This window comes from Pristis pectinata, chromosome 22 (assembly GCF_009764475.1).
Source record: "Pristis pectinata isolate sPriPec2 chromosome 22, sPriPec2.1.pri, whole genome shotgun sequence".
NCBI lineage: Eukaryota > Metazoa > Chordata > Chondrichthyes > Rhinopristiformes > Pristidae > Pristis > Pristis pectinata.
The window spans coordinates 17,217,545-17,241,031 of NC_067426.1; the positions used below are offsets into that span (position 1 = coordinate 17,217,545).

The following is a 23,487-nucleotide window of genomic DNA, read 5'->3' on the forward strand; positions in this document are numbered from 1 at the left end:
ACAGATGAATGCAGTTAATGGAAACTCCCAATGGGAATTGATGGGAATGGTGTGTATGAAGGCACGAATGTGAAGGTGAGGTTACAATCAGATCAGTCATGAATGGTGAAACAGGCTTGAGGGGCCAAGAATTGTGGCAATATCTGGGGGCAAGGCCTGTTTCTCACAAAATAGTTTCATAATTTGTGCAAAAGATCCCAGACGCTCAAGTTGCACTGAACATGATTTGCATTTAAAAATCCTCACTTTCCTGATGTACTGATGGTAGTACCAGGTGAATTGTGTGGAGAGGGAACAGCATAGTCAAGTGGAAACTCCAGGTCTTGATGTTTATGTAGTGTTAAGTGAAAACATTGGAGGTTGCATGGTGTATGTATGTCATTTGATGTAGCTTGTACTGGGTAATAACCACTGAATGCCTTATGAGCTTCATGTGCATGTGAACATGGGGCTACACTAGACACTAAGCACAAAATGCCTTAGAAGTTCCATGTGCTTTTGGACATAGTGCTCAACTGGGATATACGGACCATCTGTTTCTACTTCATGAAGCAGATCCATATTTATGTTATAATATTCCAGTCTTTACCGTTAAAAAATCTGTTTTATTCCATTTAAACAAACATGCTAAACTCTTATTTGCTGTGCTTCATAATACTGTCCCCAATTCCCTGTCTTCTGAGCTGGCTTTAGATCTGTACCGCAAGTGCATCTGTTGATTTATTGATTAATGAGCAGAAATACATGTTTATATTTGGTGTGGAAAGATTCAAAACGTAATGGTAAAAGTAAAAGGCTGTGAGTGCTTTTGACAGCTGCATGATCAGAATGACAAATATCTATGAAATCCATAAATGAAAATTGTTTCTTAAGTAATCCTCAACAATTCTTTCCCCTCCCCCAACCCTACAAACACGATCCTTTGTATCTTAGAACCTGAGAAACAATTCTCAGCTGGAACATGTTCAAAAAAAACCAAAGCTGATCTCAGCCTAGCCCATTAAACAGTTTGTGAAGTAGCCCACACTCTCTCACTCACTCTCATACACACACGCTCATAAACACTCACACATGCTTGCCTCCTCGCAGACGGCTGTCAAAGTGACTTTCTCTCTCTCTCTCTCTCTCTCTCTCTCTCTCTCTCCTCTCTTTCTCTCTGCGCCTCTCTTTCTCTCTCTCTCTCTGCTGTGAAGCTTGAAGTTGCAAGCTACAAAGGAGCAAGTGTTCTTGCTCTTCATATAAACCTATAGAGTGGAGCATCAGAAGAAATTTCACTATCATATCAAGAAAACTTGTCTTTTCATTTCTTAATGAGGTCCAGCCAACTTGCAAAGGTAGGAAACTTTAGTTTCCATTCTTCATTTTGTCTGTGTATTGATTCCATGCTATGCATATTAAGTTAAGCTAAGGAAACCTGTCTATTTTTGCAGTAGGAAAATATTTTAATTTTGGATGGTAGTATTTATTAAAGCACAACCAAATAATAATGGACTAAACAAACTGTTTTGTGGCTATTTGCTATTCATAAAAAAAAGGTTCAATAAGTTAAAACAGTGTTAACTAGTCCTTTTTTTTAATAAGCATAAAACTTCTTATTATCACAGCTGGAGTTTAAGATGCTGACAGGTTTTAGTCCAATTAAGAAAGATACTATGTGGAACTGAAATAAGTAGCTCTTAAAAACAGGTGGTATTCTAAGTCCTTCAATGGCACTAGACGGCGTCAAAATAAGAACAAAGAAATCTCTACGATTCCAGTCAATAATATGTAATGCTGAATATTAGTTGCATTACATTCTTAAATAAAATGTGTGCTGTAGTTGTCACAGAGCTAGAAATTGATCATCATGATGAATGAGTTAATTCTTTGTTCTTTAGCATTTGATTAATTGTTTCATGTGGACATTGTGGTCCTGAATATGTGCCAAAATTCAGATGAGACTTTAAAATGAGTCCCTGTCTTTTATTCCTAATGGATCCTGTGGCACTTTTCAAATAAGAGGAGTACTCTGTAATGTCCTGGGTAATGTTGATCTCTTAACTGATGTGAATTAACCAAAAAGCATATCATCTGATTATTATCGCTCTGGCGTGCTTATGCTGGCTACTGCATTTTTCCTACATTTTAATGGTGACTGCACTTCAAGTAACTTCATTGGCAGTGAGGTGCTTTAGGACATCCTGAGATTGTGAAAGTGTTACTTAGATACAAGATTTAGATGCAAGGTTTTTCTTTCTTTATTATCTCCTTCTAATCATGGTGCATTTGTGATTTCAGGTGCAAAAAAGATAAGCAAATTGAAACAACTTGAAACTGTGAGCTACATCTAAATTTTCTCTGCCTATTGCACCAGGTCTTCAAACTCTTTGCTTAAATTCTCAATAGTTTGGCCCTGCCCTGTGCAGCCATTTCCTGGATTTGCACATATTCAGGAGTTGTTCTCAGTTCCCCTGATTTTAAAAGTGATTAGCAAATGTGACTCCTGTCGTGGAATTCAAAATCAAAGGCAGAGTAGGTGCAGGCATTTATACGTGCTCTGTGTGGGGATATGGTTCTTCAAGGCTGGACTTATTCAGACAATGAATCAATGAAAATTATTCATAACGAATGGCTGGGAACTACCTTTAGTCTTCAACCTTTACATCGCACAGAACAGAAAAGAAAGTTCTTGATCCTTGCCTTCAAATGTAGTCCCTGATTTAAGGAAGGTATGAATTGTGCAGTCCACATGGTGTAGAGTGCATTTCCTCTGAGCTTCATTGCTTTAAAAACCACATGGCTTGAAATTGTAAAACACCTGTTTCAATGTGTTAATCAGACAAGAAAAGTCATGGATTGGAAGGATGGTTCATGGGTGATTGGTAGATAGAGGGATGAGGCTGACCTATTGGCGTGGGGTCATGGTTGGGGTCAGCTGTGGATATCAGTGGTCTAGGGGGTCATCTTAGTCAGCAATGATAAGCCTGTAATATAGTTACATCAGTGCATTGCACTCTGCTTCCGAAATCCATTCCACTGACTGGAATTAATTGAGGAGGCAGATTTCAACACACTGAAACTACCGTATTGTGTGTTTAGTGTTGCCTGCTGGACATGAATTTCTTGGCATTTATATTCTAGTACCAAACAATAAATATTGAATTGACTTTTGAGGTTAATTTGATCTTTGCAAAAATGTGCCTACCTGATCTCACTGACTACTGTTTCAGAAGTCCTGGAACACTGCTATAATACATAGACTACCAGTGTTCCTTACGTTTTAACGAACAGCAATTCTCAATGTGGACTCTCCACACCTCACTGAATATAAATTGTTGGCTGCATTCTGAACTGTTCCACAGGGTCTAGGGAAACCTATAAGGCACTCTGTATTGAGAAGCGAGCTACCAACAGTATAATCACGTGGTATCAGTTATTTCCAGATGCTACTTTGCAGATGTTGAATTCCCATTGTATCTCGTCATATTCCTTAAATGGAAATTAGTGTGCGGTTTTGGCTATGTCATGCATCGATTATAATATAAGGGACTATTTTTGTGATGCAGTTATTATTGTATCTTAATGCCAAAGGTCATGGTTTCAAATATTTTAAGTTTAACGTGACCTAGTATTGCAATCTGTATTAGATATCTTGGGCATGAAAACAACAAACTCATTGTATTAAGTGCAATATGTCGTTGTTATCCTCTACAATTAGTGATCAAACTGCACAAAATCTGTTTTCTTTCATAAATAAACATAAGGGTTACTTGGGCAAAAAAAGAATTAATTCCTTAAAATTCAAAAGCAAAATTTGTTTTAGATGTAAACAATGTTATAGTGAGCCAAGATGTTCCCAAACACATTTGTTTTGAATTATGAATGTTCCAGGTTTGAAACTACAGATATATTTTTTGAATGTAATTCCATCAAAGGAAAATAATAAAGGTTTTCAGGAACAACACGAAGTTTAAAAACTCAGTGGCCAGGATAGGGAACGCCTTTTAAAGACCAAATGTATTTCTGCTACAAAGTACCAAAGTTTCACAATTGCTTTGTTTATTGTAAGGCTGGGTTCATATTAGAAAAGAAGGAACTCCATCTGAAACACACTTAGATTTTATTTTATTTCCCACAGCTATTAATTCCAATGTTAATAGTTCACTTATTGCCCTGTCATTAGGTATTTATTTAATCCTAAAATGTTAAACAGAACCAAACTGAATCTACAAATGATCAAATCTATTTTACCTGTGTGATTCTGTTATAAAATGAGATTATTAGGCAATTTGAATTTTTAATTATTTGTTCATTCTTTGAGATCTGGGCGTTGTTGCCAAGGCCATTGTTTATTGTTTGTCACTAATTGCCATTGAGAAGGTGGTGATGGTCAGCTGCTGTCCTGTACCAGTGCAGTCCCTCTGGTGGAGGTATGCCCACAATATGGTTGGGTAGGAAGTTGTGGGATTTAGATCTAGTGACATTGAAGGAATGGAAATACGTTTTCAAATCAGGATCATGTCCAACTTGGAGAGAAACCTCTCGGTGATGATATTCCCATATGCCTGAAACACTTGAATTATTTGGTGGTGGTAGAGGTCATTGGAAATACTATTGGAGGAGGCTAGTTGAATAACTGCAATGCATTTTGTACCTGGAAAGCACTGCAGCCACTGCAGTGATGAGTAGGTTACTGGTAAGTAAATACCACTTGGGAGCAATGCCAGCAACACCTTCTATCATGTTGCTGATGATTAAGAGTGGACTGATTGGGTGGTAATTAACCAGACTGTATTTATCTTGGTTTTTGTGAATGTGTCTGGACAAGTTTCCACATCATCAGATAGATTCCAGTGTTGTAACTATAGTGGAACAGCTTGTCCGTATACAAAATAACTCTGGAGTTGGAGGTCTTCAGAACCACAGCTCCTGAAGCCTTTGTCTCAGCCATTTCTTGATATTACATGGAGTGAATCAAACTGGCTGAAGGCTGACTTTTGTGCTGGTGGGGATTATCCTCTCAGCACTTCTAGCAACAAAAGGGGAAGCCTGCAAAGAAATCCTCAATCTCAAGGATTTGTAGATTCAATGTGAATACTTCTGCCTTGTCTTTAGCACTTACATTGAATCTACAGATCCTTGAGATTGAGGATTTCCTTGCAGACTTCCCCTTTTGTTGGTTGATCCATTGTCTACTATCTTTCACAATACTGGTAGGACTGCAGAGCTTTGATCTGATCAGTTGATATTGAGATTGCTTAACTCTATGTGGTCTTGTGTTAGAGCTTCGTAAATTTTAGCTATGGCTGGCATTGGTTCTGACATGCCCTTCTGCACTCCTCTTTGAACTAGGTATTTGATAGAAATAATAAAGTGCAGGATATGTATCGGCCAAAGGCTGACAGATTTTGGTGGTGTACAATTCTGCTGCTGCTGAGGGTCCACGGCAGCTTGTGGGTCCCCAGTTCTGAGCTGTCAGATCTGTCTGAATCCATCCTGTTCAACATGATTGTGGTGCTACATAATATGACTGAGTGTGTCTCAGTGTCAAGGAGGGACTTTTTCTTCACTATAAGACCATAAGACATAGGAGCAGAATTAGGCCATTCGGCCCATCAGGTCTCCTCCGCCATTCAATCATAGCTGATTTATGATTCCCTCTCAACCCCATTCTACCGCCTTCTCCCTGTAACCTTTGACCCTCTTACTAATCAAGAATCTATCAATCTCTGCTTTAAATATACCCAATGACTTGGCCTCCACAGCCATTTGTGGCAATGAATTCCACAGATTCACCACTCTCTGGCTAAAGAAATTCCTCCTCATCTCTGTTCTGGAGGGATGTCCTTTTAATCTGAGGCTGTGCCCTCTGGTCCTAGCCTGGCTCACTACTGGAAACATCCTCTCCACATCCACTCTATCCAGGCCCTTCAATATTCTTTAGGTTTACCAAAGCTCACTTCACAAGTTCACTTCTAGCAATGCCATCATGCAGAGATGCATCTGCCGCAAGTAGATTGCTGAGGTCAAAGTCAGGCAGGTTTATCCTGCACCACACAAAGCCTCAGTCCTTTATCACTTTGGCATATCAGTTGTTCTTTGATCCAGCTGTAGCAGCTTTGCTTTTTGAGGTCCTATGAAGTCACCTCCTTTCAGATCAGTCTCCAGCCTCCACTCCATTGTCTGTCTCCTGGTAGATGTCCATGTAATGACTGGTTTGGCAGTCAACTGTCATCACTTCTGTTCATAGACAAAGATTTTGAGGACCTGGTTCTAATGATGGTCTGCAGCTTGCGTTAACTCAAACTTTGTCCGACTTCCTCAAAGGTAAGATAATATCTTTCAGCAGTTACTGCAATAAATCATTTTCTCAAAGAAAGTCAATATGAAAAATGTTTATAGCCGTTGAAGGGACAGGAGACCAATTTATCTAGTTGTATTAATATTGTCCATTATGTTCACCCAGATGAACATAATGGACAATATTAATATGGACAAAGTGTACAACTGTGTAACACTGTATTTTCATCATCCTAATTACCACCTAATCCAGTCTAGATCAGCAGTTTAGTGATGGAATGTGTTATTGATAGTGCTAGCTGGTGTACTTACACTCCAATAGCCTGCTCAGTGATGCTCAATTTAGGTTGGCTCCTGACCTCATCATAACCTTAGTCCAAATAAGGTGTTACTGATCACCCCGAGACATCATTGCAGCATTTGAAGAGGGGGAATACACCAAATGTCTCAGGATCAGGACACCACAGCAGGAGGTCCTCAGGGTAGTGTCCTTGGCCCAACCATCTTCAGCTGCTTCATCCATTTCATTCCTTATATCCTAAGGGGGTGCTGACTGATGATTGCACAGTGCTTAATTCCATCCACAACTTCACAGGAAGCAAAGTAGCTCCGCCTACATGCAGCAAGATAGACAATGCTCAGGCACATTGCAGACAATGTGCAATGTTATATTTGCACTCTGGAAGTCCTGCCAGTATTGTGAAAGGTAGTAGACAATGAAACAACCAACAAAAGGGGAAGCCTGCAAGGAAATCCTCAATCTCAAGGATTTGGATTAGCCACTTATCCTTGAGATTTGATGGTATTATTATTGCTGAGTCCCCCATCTTGAACAACCTACATTTCACTGTTGTAACAAGAGTGGATCAGTATCTGGGTATCCTGCAATGGATAACCCACCTCCTAACACCCCAAAGTCCCCCAGCAGCTACAAGGCACAAGTCAGGATGAGTGCAGTGCCAACAACTCCCCAGAAGCTTGACTTCATCTAGGATTAAGCAGCTGGCTTGATTGACATCCCATCAACCACCCTAAACATTCATCCCCTCCACCATGATGCACAATGGCTACACTACTCACCATTCACAAAATACACTACAGTTACTTACTGGGTCACTTCAACAGCATCTCCCAAATCTGCAACCTTTATCACAAAGGACAAGGGCTGCAGTGTGAGGGAACACCACCACCTGCAGGATCCTCCCCCCCAAGATTTGGAAGTATATTGCTGTTCCTTAATAGTCACAGGGTTCAGATCTTCAACAGAAGGCTGAAGGGGTTGAAGAAGGTGGAAGGGAGATTAGGTATGGACAAAAAATTCTGGCCATGCCACCGATCGCCACGTGCCAAAATATGAATGAATTGAAAACATAATTCGTACTATATGGGATGAGTTTCAGCACTTGAAAACCAGCCTCAGTAAAATGATATAAAAATTGTTTACCATCTGATTCAACATTTTTCTTTTGATTATTGGTCATGATTGGGCATGAATATATTGTTGAATGGTTATGTCTGTTTTAAAACTGGTAATCTGAGCATGGCCAATTAGTGTTGTCAGGTGTAATGTTTCCTGTCTGAATTTTTAGGTTGGAGCTGGCTGTTAAGGGGTGAGAAACAGTGGACCATTGAATTAATGGAGGGATGGCTGACGTTAATCGATCAGCTGGGTTTCCAGCCTGTGCTCAATTATTTGAATTCAGCTCAGGGCTCATCTCCAACCAACCTCCAATGAAAGAACCAGGTCTGGCTGCATATTATTCTTGTAGGGTCGAGGATTTTGGTCCCAGACATTGTTAAATAAACACTTCCTATCCTGGATGCTTGTCAGCTATACTAAGGAAAAGTAGGTGATATAGCTGTTTACATTTTGTTTACAATGCATTACAAAACTTTTCAAGGATTGCTTCGTACTCGAAATGTTGCCTTTTTGTAAAAAAAAGTGCCCTTCATTGATTTACCAGAAGTCAGGAACTTCACCATACTCAACTTCAAACATCAGAAAATGAAAAGAGAAACAGAGTTAAGATTTCAAGTTGAAGACCCTTTATCAAAACTGGGAAAAAGCGAAAAACAAGTGAATTTAAAGTTGGAGAGAAGGTGGGGCAAGAGATGGATAGGATAAGAGGAATGTCTGTGTTCTCATTGATCAGAGGACCTCTTCAGCTTATCCTCAAGGCAAACCTGGCCACCCTATTTCAGATAATCCCTTTATCCTATCCCTTCCCACTCCATCTTCTCTGCAACTTAAAACTAACTTGTTTTTCTCCTTTCCTCATTCCAGTGTAGGTCTTCAGCCTGAAACATTAACTCTGTTTCTCTCTCCACAGATGCTGCCTGACCTGTTGAGTGTTTCCAACATATTTTGTTTTTATTTCATAGATTCATAGGGTCATACAGCATGGAAACAGGCCTTTCGGATCAACTGGTCCATGCCGACCAAAATTATCATCTTGGCTCATCTCATTTGCCCGCATTTGGCCCATATCACTCAAAACCTTTCCTATCCATATTTCCTATCATATTTTCAGCATCTGCAATTTTCTTGAATTTCGTTTGAAAATAACCACAACTCAGTTCACATGGTAGAATATTGCCACAGCACCTGTAGGCTGGAATGGTGCGGCAGAGTTCAGTCCTTGTATGCAGTTCTGTGATCTTCCCTACCCCAGTTGTGCCACAAGAACATTCGCAAGCAAATTCAGCCTGCTTTTATGAAAAGTCACATTAAATTTTTAACAGCCCAGGATTTGTGGGTTTAATTCATTGGACACTTATTTGGGCTTTTCCCTATAAATTGACATCAACACAAGAGAAAATGATTGTGGGAGTGGTTCTGATGTTTGAATAGGTGAACTATTAGTCTGCTCTTCATCACAATTTTGGAATCATCCTATCCCACTCCTGACTTGTTTTGTAAACTCACCCACAGTTGCAAACTTCCTGGGCTGCCCTCTTGATGTATTCTGTTTGTCAATTAAGTTCCATGGGTCACCACCTTCAGGCTGATTTCAATGGCAATGTTTTGTTTTCCTTGCTGCATTTGCCGAGAAGGAGAGTGGAGAAAGTAGTTGAGGGAGACTGGGCTTTCGTCCCACACCTCCTGACAGATGTTTCCAGAGCAGCTGACCCAGAGCAATTTCGAAGATGAGAAAACAGTGGCTCAAAGAAGGAGTCATTTCAGCTTTAAGCCTGCATGCAACTCATGCAGGCCGTGATTGGCCCAGACAATATTGTAATCTCCGGAGAGCCCTGCACAAATATCCCTCCCCATGCTAGACAGGAAATCATAAGATGATCTAAGCTGTTTATTCTTGTCAACAGTGTCGTTGCAGTGTTGGGGTGGCGGTTGGGAGGGGAGGGACCTTGCAGAGGCATGCTCTTTTGGGGCTGAATTTACAAGAAAACAAATTGCACCAAGAAGACCACTGTTGACTGATAGTAAACCTTTCTGCTCACAGGTTGTGAGTGCAGCTGTGAAAATGGCAGCATCTCAACAAACCTGTGTAGGAAATGTAGGAAGTCTGAGCCATGAACTGATGGGCATTGCAAGACTCTCTTATAGCTGAGATCATTTCTGGCAAATTATTGGATTATTGTAGATGATTCCTGTGAGCCAAATGTGGCCATTGTTAGAGAGTAAAAGTGAGATTTATTTGCCGTCCTGTACAAGTCCAACAATACTTTTATTTTACAGAGTTCAATGTGGATTCCAAACTTGCTTAGAAATTCTATGGACTGGTGCAGATGCAGTAGGTAAATGGACATTTAATTCAAGGAGCGACCACATCAAACTTCAGCTGCAGCTAAAGGCCAAGGTCTCAGTCATAATAGATCAGAGACCATATTATCACTTGTCCTCCTCTCCCAAGGACAGGCCTAGCAGTTCAGCCACAGGCTCAGGCAGGTCTGTGGTTCACTGGAATGTGGTTGAGAGCAGAGACCAGCATATGTTTATTTTGGGGGAAGGATCGGAATGTCATGCTGTGAACCCCTGACATGAAGGTGCCCATCGAATTTTCCAAATGATGCAAAATGGCTCAGAAATGCTAACTCTTATGTTTCATCCTTGAAAAGAATGATTTTTTTGTTTTGCATAAAAATGTTTTCTGTATCCACAAGAAATGTTTTGAAAGATGGATTGTGTTGAATGTTGCAAAACAGCAATCGATACTGCAAGATAACTCACACCCATTGGACAGTGTGACCATTTTACCAGGTCTCCTGGGTAAATAATCAACACTACCATTGTAAACAATTCCAAAGTAAGAGACTCAAAGTGGCTTCTTGGTGCTCACCCAAACTACACGCAGCAGGCTCCTGCCAACCAGCCAGAAGCTCTACATGTTCAGTTGGTTGGCAGAGCGGTTGATTGATCGAAAATGTGTTGACCCACGGCCCTGCCCCTACATTGAAGCCACCTGGAAAACCCAAATAAATAAAGAATATCTGCAAAAGGCAAACCCACAATCACCACAACTTGTGACTTCCAAACCACTCAAAGCCATATTAAAAAATCCAACCTAATTCTGCTCCTGAAAAGCAGGCAGCAGCACTGCCACTGGGTCCTACTGCTCAATGTCAGATGCTCTGTGTGGTTGCTTTAAAATTTTGAAAAGTTACAATAGCTTCACCCATATATTGCTTCTTTACTCGAGACATTATCAGCTGAAACTACAGCTCTTCAGAAAATTACTCTTAGTCAAAACAATTGTACAAATTGGAAGCTTTTAAACAGAGTGAGCAATCCCCTGCCAAAGAGTTGCAATGAAGCTCTGACAAGGAAGTTTAATAAGTTCAGCATTCTCGCTTTGAGAAGTGAAAAATTTGTTGCACCTAAGAAACTAAATCGAATCACACCCCTGCAATCACTTCCCTGAACAAACAATAAAAGCATGTGTGGTCTGGAAAAATGTGTCTTAAAATTGTGCTCATGCACCCTTCATTTCCAAAGGAAACTCACACCAGTGCTACTACCCTCTGGTTTTCACAAGTTTCTATACTGCAGAAAATATGAAGGATGAACTTGAGAGCTGACATCATGAACTGCTCAATTATGTAATTATTTTATAGTCAGTCAAATCAATAACAGTACAGAGATCACCCTCTAACCTTTCCTTCTCCAAACACACAGGATCCTCGTGCACTCATAATGCACTGTCAATAATTTTTCTTAATTTTGTGATTCAGTCAAGCAACCAATTCATTTTTTTCTGAGTTTTGATGCATTCATATTGATTGTTTTGTTAAAACTTGTGAGGGCGTGCATCACTTTCAGTCATCAGCAAAGCTGTGGAAGGTGTTGTCACAATGCTACCAAGCAGTATTTACTTGCTGAAGCTTAGTTTGCGTTGCACTAGCTCTTGCCTCCTTGATCCAAACATGGATCCAATTTCCTGAGATGGGTGAATGTGGTTTCTTTTGAAATCAAGGCAGAAGTTGTGCCTTCTGAGTGTGACATCAAGGAGCCCCAGTAAAACTGAAATCAATAAGCATTCAAGGGAAAACACTCCACTGACTGGAGTTACATAGAGGAAGACAGTTGTGTTTGGAAGTTTGTCATCCCAGCCCCAGGATATCACAGCAGGAGTTCTCAGGGCATTGCCCTTGGCTCAGTCATCTTCAAATGCTTCACCAATGGCCTGTCCATCATAACTTTTGAAATGGGCTTGGTGATGAACAACAACCAAGGAGAGGCTGATAAGTGGTAAGTGACCTTCTCCCCATGAGAGGATCTAGCCAACTACCATTGAAATTTACACTAATACCACTGCTGAGACCCCCACAATTGGGGGAGTCACTTTTATCCTGAAAGTTAACCAGTTCAAATGAGAATGTGGGAAGAATTAATAATAAAAATGAGATTAATGTAGGATTACTGTAAATGGGTGGTTGATGGTCGGTGCGGACTCAGTGGGCTGAAGGGCCCGTTTCCATGTTGTACCTCTGTATGACTCTGTCAGCCACATAAAAGCTGTAGCAGAATCCTCTCCACTAACTTTGATAAGTGTCATTCCAACTTAAATAACTGGTCATCATTCAGTTCAAGGCATATTGCATAAATGACATGCAATCCACTGCCTTATACCTTCACACAACCAGCAAAGTGAACCGCAACAAATTACCAAGTCTTCTTCAACAGTACCACCCAGAAGGTCAAGGGCAGAAAGGGCACAGAATCATCACTACCTCTAAATTCCTCTCCCGATCAATCAGTATCCTGATTTGGAAATATATTGTCATTTGTTCAGCATTGCTTGGTCAAAATTCTGTCAACCAACAGCACCGTGAGAGTAACTTCACTACAAGGAGACTCTCGAGGCAGTTCACCGCCACCCTTTCAAGAGCAGTTTGGAATGGGCATTAAAACAGGCCTTGCCTGTGATTGCCATATCCCATTAATTTAAAACAAAAGACAATGACCTCTCAGGGAATAATTAGACAGAAGTACTTAACCTATCATCAAGGAGTGAAAGAAACAAAAATGTAGAAGCAGTTAATCTCCAGCCACATTCTCCTCACTACAAGGATCAACCTGGAATATATACTTGGGTGGCACAGTAATCCAATGTCTATTGAGTTAACTGGTAGGGATATAATCTACAGTATGAGTCTATATTTCCATTAGGCACTCATACTTGGCGTGCATATATCCACTCCCCACAACCTTGCGCCAAACCAAAAACACCAAGTTAAACTTACTTCTAAATTTTCCACACAACGTACCATGTCCATCTGACAGACGTTCTCTGTAAATAACCAGACTTTTCAACTATTTCAGTTTCAGAAACTTGAAATATTGAATTTATTTTTCATTTGCCAAGGTTGATGTACTTGAAATGCTGGAAACAGCCAAAATATTAGGCATGATATCTGGCAGGTTAAAGCCTCAAATTTAACTCTCCATCAGATCTGAGTCCCAATGAAGGGTTATGCTTGAAATATTAACTTGTGCAAGACTTGTTCAGTGCTTCCTAGATTTTCTGTCTCATATTTCCAGCAAATGTAATATTGATTTTTTTTTTCATTTGCTGTTCTCCTTCGTTAGAAAATAGCCATACATATTGCTGGCAATGTCAGTGGCTTTTGTTGTAGGTTCTGCTTATGTATTTCAATCATTAACTGAGTGTTGCTATGTTCCCTGCATCTTAACAGAGATCAGACTTCAAAACTACTTCAGTGGCTGTGAATTTGGGGTGCCCTGAGGTAGTGTAAGATGCTATTTATTTGCAAACCTTACTTTAATTGTTAAAAGGTAAAGATAAAAACTAATATTTGCGGTACTTTCTCTTTCCTTGGAATCGCCCTAGGCTGCAGACAGTGATCGGAGACAAAATGAACCTTGTTAGGACTGATCCCCTGATTCTCAGTCTGTATATTATTCAAGAGGATTACAATTCTTGAAGTTGTTCATAGTTTTCTTTAATTGAGAGATTTTATGATTCTCAATGGTGCTTTAGATTTTATTGCAATAAGCAGCTTTGCTCAACTGAATGTGAGTTATAAATGTCAGTAATTTCAACACTGCAGTTTTTGTGATTAAGTTCAGCAATAAGTTAATTTTAAATCTTAGTATGCTGCTTTTGAAATGAGCTTTTGTTGCCAAAAAAGGTTGAAATAACTGGAAACCTATGTAAATTAATCTTACTTAAAAGAGGTAGAACTGAATTTAGATGAAACTCTCCTGTTTCAGAAGGTGGATGAGGAAAATTAAGAATATTCCACCTTGTATGTATTAAATATGGCTGAATAGAGAAATTGTAGATTCAAATTTTGTGGAAGTATAGATTTTTCTGAAATGCATTTTTCAACTTAGTCAAATATAAATTCATTGCTGATTTTTGGTCAATTGTTATGTATTCCAAGTGAACTTAGATTTAATTATTAGAAGAAAGGCACATTTTGTGGAGCTGAAAGTAGTTTTGCGTTCATTTTGCTACTTCTTACAAAATGGAATGGAAGGAAAGAATTTCTGCCTCATAATGTGCACTGAAACTGATGCTCATGAGGCAATTGTTTATTTGCTTTTTATGATGCTGGCGATTAAGCAAAACCAGCCAAGCCTCCAACCTACCAGCAGGAACTTGCCTCTGATTTCAGCAAAGTATCTGTAGTTCGGTAAACAAAAAGATTGGAGAGACAATGGTGATTTACTGAAATCTCTTTTCTGCTTCTGTGTGGATTTTGGCTCCATGTCTAGCATGCTCAATGAAATGATTTGCCTAATTAGTATGGGGGTTCATGGTATAGCACTAAGCAAATGCAAGGATGATGATGTGCAGTTAATCTGTGTCTGTACAACCTGGGGCAGCTGGTGGACAGTACAGGTAATTTACAAACTGCCATTAGGTTTGAGAACACCAAGTGGTACCCCAGACATAACCTAACTAATTAGTGATTATTCAAATAGAGGTGAATCACTCAGCTGCTAAACATTGACTTTTTGTATGTTGAACACATGGTGTTAGCTGCAATACTGAAGTATAATTTGGCAGTACAGAAATCAACTTAACCTAGCACACTGCTTGTCATCAGGATCTGTTTAATCTCCATACATCTGGCAAGCAAGAGTGTTAAATCAGCTAGTGCCCTTCTCAACATGGTGACTGCCATGACTCATACTACAAATGTGTGCATGTATAGCAGCCACCGCACTGTACTGAGACTGGTAGCCATACTCCACATGTTAGAGTCCTTTGTGACCAAAGTTTCCAAGGTGGAAATAGATCCGTTTTCATCATTCATACAATGGAGGCAGAGCGAAAAGAATTCACAACAGAAATAAAGTTCGCACAAAGCATTAGACAAGAAACAAAGATCTGAACAAGCATGTGAAACTAAAAAAAAACAGGTGCTGCAAAATCAGAAATAAAAACAGAAAATGTGGAGACACTCAGCAGGCTGGGTAGCACCTGTGGAAAGAGAAACAGAGTTAATGTTTCAGGTATGACACGAACAATTTAAAAAGAAGACTGCCATATCCAGCGGGCAGCGTTCGGAGCGGGCAGCGGAGTGAGAGGGAGCTGAGTGGTTGGGCTTTGGCTCAACAGGCTTAGGCGAGAACGGGTAAGAGGTGAGATTTATAGAGCAGGGGTAAGTTACTAATTTATTTATTGTAGTTGCATTAGACAGTGTCATTGCGGGATGCATCTGGGATTAGTGTTATGTTTGGAGTGCCAGATGTGGGGACCCTGGGAGACTACCAGCCTCCCCGAGGACTACATCTGCACAAAGTGCATTGAAATGTAGCTCCTCAGGGATCATGTTAGGGATCTGGAGCTGCAGCTCGATGACCTTTGGCTGATTAGGGAGAGTGAGGAGGAGATAGACAGAAGCTATAAAGAATTTGTAGGCAGTACCTCTGTGGTGGACCCCCTCAAATATCAGTATCTCATTTTAGATTCTGTTGGAGATGATGACCTGACCACAGAAAACAAGAGTTTGGCGCCGTACTTGGTGCCGTGGTCCAGCAGGCAAGGAGAAATGCAGTGGTCATTGGGGATTCTACAGTGAGGGGAACAAATAAGAGATTCTGCGAACCTGATGACAGTACCCGGATGGTGTGTTGCCTCCCTGGTGCCAGGGTATGGGATGTCTCGGACCAGGTCCAGAATATTCTGAGGGGAGAGGGTGATCAGCCAGAAGTCTTGGTACATGTAGGTACCAATGACATAGGTAGAAAAAGAGAGGAGGTCTTGAAGGAAGATTACAAGAGGCTAGGAAGAAGGTTGAGAAGCAGGACCTCCAGGGTAGTAATCTCAGGATTACTACCGGTGCCACATGCTAATGGAAGTAAGAATAGAAAGATCTGGCAGATGAATGCGTGGCTGAGTGACTGGTGCAGGGGGCAAGGCTTCAAATTCTTGGATCATTGGGACCTTTTTTGGGAGTGGTATGACCTATTCACAAAGGATGGGTTACACCTGAACTCCAAGGGGTCCACTATCCTGGCGAGAATGTTTAATATAGCTGTTGGGGAGGGTTTAAACTAATTTGGCAGGGGGAAGGAAACCAGGATGTTAGGATAGAGGAAGAGGTATATAGGAGCAAGTCCAAGACAGTGCAGTGAAGATGGAAAGAAGGACAGGCAGGTGAAAAGACAGGATAATTTGCTGAACGATAGAAATACAGCAAAATTGGCAGCAGATACTGGTCTAAATGTACTATACTTAAACACGCGTAGCATTAGAAATAAGGTGGATGACCTAGTGGCACAGCTACAGATTAAAAAATATGACATTGTGGCAATCACCGAGTCATGGCTTAAGGAAAGCTGTGAGTGGGAACTAAACGTCCAGGGGTACACAGTGTATAGGAAAGGTAGGCAGGTAGGCAGAGGGGGTGGAGTGGCCCTGATGGTTTGTAATGATAGAGAGAAGGGACATAGGGTCAGAAGAAGTGCAATCCTTATGGGTGGAGCTAAGAAATGGCAAGGGTAAAAGGACAATAATAGCAGTTATATATAGGCCCCCTAACAGCAGCCGGTATGTGGACTATAAGTTACAGCTAGAAATAGAAAAAGCATGTCAGCAAGACAACGTCAAGATAATTATGGGGGATTTTAACATGAAGGTGGATTGGGAAAGCCAGGAAGGCAGTGGATCTCAGCGGAGTGAGTTTGTGGAAGGTCTACGGGATGGCTTTTTGGAGCAACTTGTTGATGAGCCCACCAGGGGATCAGCTGTTTTGGATTGGGTGCTGTGTAACAAACCGGAGGTGATTAGGGAACTAAAGGTAAAGGAGCCATTAGGAACTAGCGATCACAATATGATTGAGTTCAGTTTCAAATTTGATAAGGAGAAGCTGATATTAGATGTGTCAATATTTGAGTGGAACAAAGGAAATTACAGTGACCTGAGAGAGGAACTGGCCCAAATTGATTGGAAAAGTAAGCTAATTGGAGGGACGGCACAGCAGAAATGGATGGAAGTTCTACAAGAAATAAGGAAAATGCAGGATAGATATATTCCAAGAAAAAAGGTTATGAATGGAAGAATGGCACAAATGTGGATAACAAGAGAGGTGAAGGATAAAATAAAAGCAAAAGGGAGGGCATACAAGGAAGCAAAAATTAGTGGGAAAACAGAAGACTGGGAAACTTTTAAAAACTTACAGAAAGAAACTAAGAAGGTCACTAGGAAAGAAAAGATGAATTATGAAAGAAAGTTGGCAGATAACATTCAAAAAGATACCAAGAGTTTTTTTTAAATATATGAAGAGTAAAAGAGAGACACAGGTTGATATAGGACCAATTGAAAACGGTGCGGGAGAGATTATAATGGATAACAAAGAGATGGCAGAGGAACTAAATGAGTATTTTGCATCGGTCTTCACTGTGGAGGACATCAGCAATATACCGGATAGTCAGGGGTCTCAGGGGATAGAACTGAATTCAGTTAAGATTACTAGAGAGAAGGTGCTCGGGAAGCTAAATGGACTAAAGACAGATAAGTCTCTCAGACTGGATGAGGTGCACCCCTGGGTTCTGAAGGAGGTGGCTTCAGAGGTTGCGGAGGTATTGGTGATAATTTTCCAGGAATCAATAGACTCCGGCATGGTTCCTGAGGACTGGAAGGTCGCAAGTGTAGTTCCGCTGTATAAGAAGGGTGGGAGGCAGCATAAAGGAAATTACAGACCTATTAGTCTGACATCAGTGGTGGGAAAGTTATTGGAATCGATCCTCAAGGATGAGGTTATGGAATACCTAGAGGTGCAAGGCAAGATAGACCCAAGCCAACATGGTTTCGTGAAGGGGAGATCCTGCCTGACCAACCTATTGGAGTTTTTGAGGAAATCTCAGGTAGGGTGGATAAGGGAGAGGCTGTGGATGTTGTGTATTTAGACTTTCAAAAGGCCTTCAACAAGGTGCCGCACAAGAGGCTGATTTATAAGATGAGAGCTCATGGAATTACAGGTAGGATATTGGAATGGGTGGAACATTGGCCAGTAGGCAGAAAGCAAAGGGTGGGAATAAAGGGATCCTGTTCTGTTTGGCTACCGGTTACTAGTGATGTTCAGCAGGGGTCGGTGTTGGGGCCGCTTCTTTTTACTTTGTACATTAATGATTTGGATTATGGAGTAAATGGTTTTGTGGCTAATTTTGCAGATGACACCAAGATAGGTGAAGGAGAAGAAATAGGAAGGTTGCAGAAAGACTTAGATAGTTTAGGAGAATGGGCAAAGAAATGGCAGATGAGATTCAATGTTGAGAAATGTGCTGTTGTACACTTTGGAAAAAGAAATAAACGGGCAGATTATTATCTAGATGGGGAGAAAATTCAAAGTAGAAAAGTACAAAGGGACTTGGGGGTATTCGTGCAGAATACCCTAAAGGTTAACCACCAGGTCGGATTGGCGGTAAAGAAAGCGAATGCTATGTTAGCATTCATTTCGAGAGGTATAAAGTATAAAAGTAAGGAAGTGTTGATGAGGCTCTATGGGGCACTAGTGAGACCTGATTTGGAGTACTGTGCACAGTTTTGGGCCCCGTATCTTAGGAAGGATGTACTTATGTTGGAGAGGGTTCAGAGGAGATTTACGAGGATGATTCCCGGAATGAAAGGGCTTACTTATGATGAGCGTTTGTCAGCTCTTGGACTGTATTCATTGGAGTACAGAAGAATGAGAGGGGACCTCATAGAAACATTTAGAATGTTGAAAGGACTGGACAGAGTAGATGTGGTTAAGCTGTTTTCCCTAGTGGGTGAGTCCGGGACTGGAGGGTACAATCTTAGAATTAGAGGGTACTGGTTTAAAACAGAAATGAGGAGAAATTTCTTTAGCCAGAGGGTAGTGAAATTATGGAATTCTTTGCCATGTACAGCTGTGGAGGCCCAATCATTGGGGACGTTTAAGGAGGAGATTGATAGGTATCTAATTAGTCAAGGTATCAAGGGATATGGGGATAAGGCTGGAAATTGGGGCCAGATAGGAACAGTATTAGTTTAGCTCATGGACCAGACTTGACAGGCCGAATGGCCTACTTCTGCTCCTTTGTCTTGTGATCTTGTGACCCTTCATCAGAACTGGGAAAGAGAAAACAAATTAGTTGCAGTGAAGGTGGGGTAGGGGTGGGTAGAACAAAGGGGACTATCACTGCTAGGCTGCGGCCAAATAAGTAAATAATGCTTGTCTGTCTGTGTTAAGAGTTACGTATAAAAGGACTATGGGACGTGCCCACGACAGACTATACTACTGGAAAGAGAAAGAATCACAGATGGACAACCAGTTCTGAAGCAGACATGCAATTCTTTCTTTCTAAGAGTGTATTACACTTCGGGAGATTGAATTTGAAGGCAGAATACAAGGTTAATGGCAGGACTCTTAGCAGTGTAGAGGAACAGAGGGATCTTGGGGTCCACGTCCATAGATCCCTTAAGGTTGCCACACAGGTCAATAGGGTTGTTAAGAAGGTGTATGGTGTGTTGCCCTTTGTTAGTCGGGGTATTGAGTTCAAGAGCTGCGAGGTAATGTTGCAGTTCTATAGAACTCTGGTTAGACCACACTTGGAGTATTATGTTCAGTTCTGGTCACCTCATTATAGGAAGGATGTGGAAGCTTTAGAAAGGGTGCAGAGGAGATTTACCAGGATGTTGCCTGGATTGGAGAGCATGTCTTATGAGGATAGGCTGAGTGAACTAGGGCTTTTCTCTTTGGAGAGAAGGAGAATGAGAGGTGACTTAATAGAGGTGTACAAGATGATAAGGGGCATAGATCGAGTGGACAGTCAGGGACTTTTTCCCAGGGCGACAATGGCTAACATGAAGGGACATAACTTAGAGGTGATTGGAGGAAGGTATAAGGGGGATGTCAGTGGTAAGTTTTTTTACACAGAGAGTGGTGGGTGCATGGAACGCACTGCCTACAGAGCTTGTGGGAGCAGATACATTAGGGACATTTAAGAGACTCTTAGATAGACACATGAATGATAGAGAAATGGGGAGCTATGTGGGAGGGAAGGGTTAGATAGATCTTAGAGCAGGATAAAATGCCGGCACAACATTGTGGGCCAAAGGGCCTGTACTGTTCTGTAGTGTTCTATGTTCTATGTTCTGCCTAAAGTTGCAGAATATGATATTGGTTGATATTATAGAGTTGTAGAATCATAGTGTTATACAGAATGGAAACAGGCCCTTTGGCCTAACTCATCCATGCTGACCAAGTTGACTATCTGAGCTAGTCCCATTTGCCTGTGTTTGGCCGATATCCCTCTAAACCTTTGCTATCCACATACCTGTCTGAACGTTTTTTAAACATTATAATTGTATCCACCTCTACCACTTTCCCTGGTAGTTTGTTCCACATAACCACCACCCTCCATGTGAAAAAGATGCCCCTCAGGTCCCCTTTAAATTTTTCCCCTTTAAATTTTTCCCCTCTCACCTTAAATCTATGCCCTCTGCTTTTAGACACCCCTACCCTGGGAAAAAAAGACTGTGACTATTCACTTTACCTGTGCCAGACATGCCAGACAGAGCTGCTGGTCCTCAGGCTTGCATTGGGTCTCATTGTAACAGTGCAGGAGGCCACAGGCAGATAGGTCCGAGAGGGAGTGGAATTAAAATGGCAGGCAACCGGAAGCTCTGCAAAGTGAAGACCCGATCTGTGTTTGGTTTCTCTAATGTAGAGGAGACCACATTGTGTACACTAGACTGGAAGAAGTGCAAGTGAATCAATTCTTCACCTGGAAAGACTGTTTGGGTCCCTGATGGGGGGGAAGGACTGAGGAGGAAGGACAGGTGTTGTATCTCCAGTGGTTGCAAGACTTAACACAGAATACACTAAGCAGTAAATCGGAGGACCCTTAGGAACACTGATGTACAGAGGGATCTTGGGAAGCAAGTACACAGCTTCCTGAAAGTGGCAATGCAAGTAGATAGGGTGGTAAAGAAAGCATATGGCATGCTTGCCTTCATTGAGTATAAAAGTTATGAAGTCATGATACAGCTGCATAAAACTTTGGTTAGACCACACTGCAGGAAGGATGTGGAGGCTAGGAGAGGGTGCAGAAGAGGTTCACCAGGATGTTGCCTGGACTGGAGAGTATTAACAATAAGGAGAGGTTGGACAAACTTGGATTATTTTCTCTGGAGCATCAGAGGCTGAGGGGCGACCTGATAGAAGTTTATAAAGTTATGAAAGCCATAAATAGGGTAGACAGTCAGAATTTGTTTCCCAGGGTAGAAATGTTAAATATTTGAGGGTGTAGGTTTAAGGTGAGAGGGGAAAAATTGTGTGGCGATTTTTTTTTTACACAGAGAGTGGTAGGTACTTGGAATGTGCTGCCGGGGAGGTGATAGAAACAGATACAATAGCATTGTTTAGACAAACACATGAACAGGCAGATGGGATTAGTTTGATTTGGCATCATGGTCGGCATAGACATGGTGGGCTGAAGGGCCTGTTCCTCTGCTGTTCCGTTCTATGCTTCAATCTGCCTCTGACACATATATTCATTTGATCTCACCCTATCAGAAATATTCTCCCCTCTCCACCTTCTCCCCAATGGAAACAAACTTATTTTCTCTCTTTCCCAATTCTGTTAAAGGGTTTCAGACACAAAGTATTAATTCTCTTTCTCTTTCCATGGACACTGCCAATTGTTTCCAGCACGTTCGGTTTTTCTATCAGAATGAGCACATTGCAGGCCATGGGTCTTTGTGCACAATCATGATCATACTCCACCTCCATATACTCCCATTGTCTTTCCAAACTATTGGTCCAAACCACTAGTATTTAATCTAAATAAGGAAACAAATGCTTTTTCCCAAATTGGAACAAGCTCACTGTAAATGACCAGTGGCAATAAGGACCCATTTGAACATGCTAATTGTTAACCCTTAATTCAGGTCAATTGTAACTTTGAAAGATTAGAGGTGCCTGTCTGGATACATCAAACTGTTGAAGAATGGGAGACTAATGAACGTTTGATTTAAGCTCCCTCTGTTGCAAATCAGATAAGTTAAAGTAAGATTCCAGAGTCAGTGTTGGTAAGACCTTTGGAATAGAGGGTTGGGGGTTGTGAATCAGTAAGAAGGGACCAGACCAGAGACCAGTGAGAAGTTTGATGGTTGGGGTTCACAAGGGAAGTTGGGTCTGTAGAAGCCAAACTGACAAACTTGTGGGAGGGGTGAGGTTAAAAAGGTTGGAAGAGGAGTCAGTGCAAAGTTGGCTGCCTGGGATTGCAATGGCTGGGATGTGAATTTTTAGCTGGGGGTTGTTGGTTGATGGGGAGTTGACAGGATGAGTGTGTGAGCTGTAGGGTTTGTGTGGGTTACAGTGGCGGTAGATGGAGGAGCCCCAAAGGATAGCTAAGTAGCCACATTACCTAAAGAGGATTGAATGGGCTATGAAGTCCTTCGGCTGTGAGGCCTCAAGTGTGTAGTGAAAGTGGCTTCTGCATATTTGACCCATGCCATCTGTGGGTCATGGATGCATGGACAAAGCTCCCAGAAGTGGAGAGTAGGCATGTGTTGCACTCTGTTGGAACATTTTGCACATGGCCAGACTCCTCCAGGCAGTAATGCACCAGACATACTGAGGACCCTGAAAGAAGCTCATGGACTGTGCAATTTGCAGTAAATCTTTGATTTTTCTGAATATTTTATTTTTCACTACAATTGAAAACCATAAGACATAAACGTGGCTACACAATCCAGGCGGTCGTTATTTTTGTATGTTTGAAAACTAGTGTTAAGTCTCTTGCTATGTGATGTTGCTTCACAATAGCTCCTTTTGTTTATGTTTAAGTTTAAGAGACTGTTTCCATTGACAACAGAAGATTATAGTCCACTCGTACTATCATGCAGGGGGAAAGTATTTACAACCACATGACTAGTTTTCTGCTAAGCATCTTTGGTGACCTGATGTGTTCTCACTCTCCTACTGTAGTAATGCAAAAATCCTCATACTTATAAAACCTATACTGTCGTATTTCTGACTTTAGCTGCATCATTATAGGAAAGTTCTGAGCAGAAATTTGAGAGTACCCTGCAAAGGTGCAGGAATTTTGGGCAGAAATTTTACATTATCCTGCTCCAGTGCAGGAGCTTTAGGGTAAAATTGTTCTGGGACATTATTACAGGTTTCCATGCAGCTAACTCAGTGAGGCTTTTGCAGAGATTGTGGGAGTGGGGGCTCAGTGGTACAGCTGGGTAGAGCTGCTCCTCACAGGTCCGTTAACCTGCGTTCAGTCCTGACCTCTGGTTC

General features: G+C 41.3%; 1 protein-coding gene across 1 annotated transcript in view; it reads left to right on the forward strand.

Moving 5' to 3' along the window:
• Window positions 1-963: 963 nt before the first annotated feature.
• The window catches only part of col8a2 (collagen, type VIII, alpha 2), a 161,249-nt gene continuing 138,725 nt past the window's right edge, over window positions 964-23,487 (forward strand). Inside the window, exon 1 of the mRNA XM_052036240.1 lies at window positions 964-1,334. Within this exon, the coding sequence (XP_051892200.1) occupies window positions 1,311-1,334 (24 nt within the window). The 5' untranslated portion in view covers window positions 964-1,310. The remainder of the gene's footprint in view (window positions 1,335-23,487) is intronic.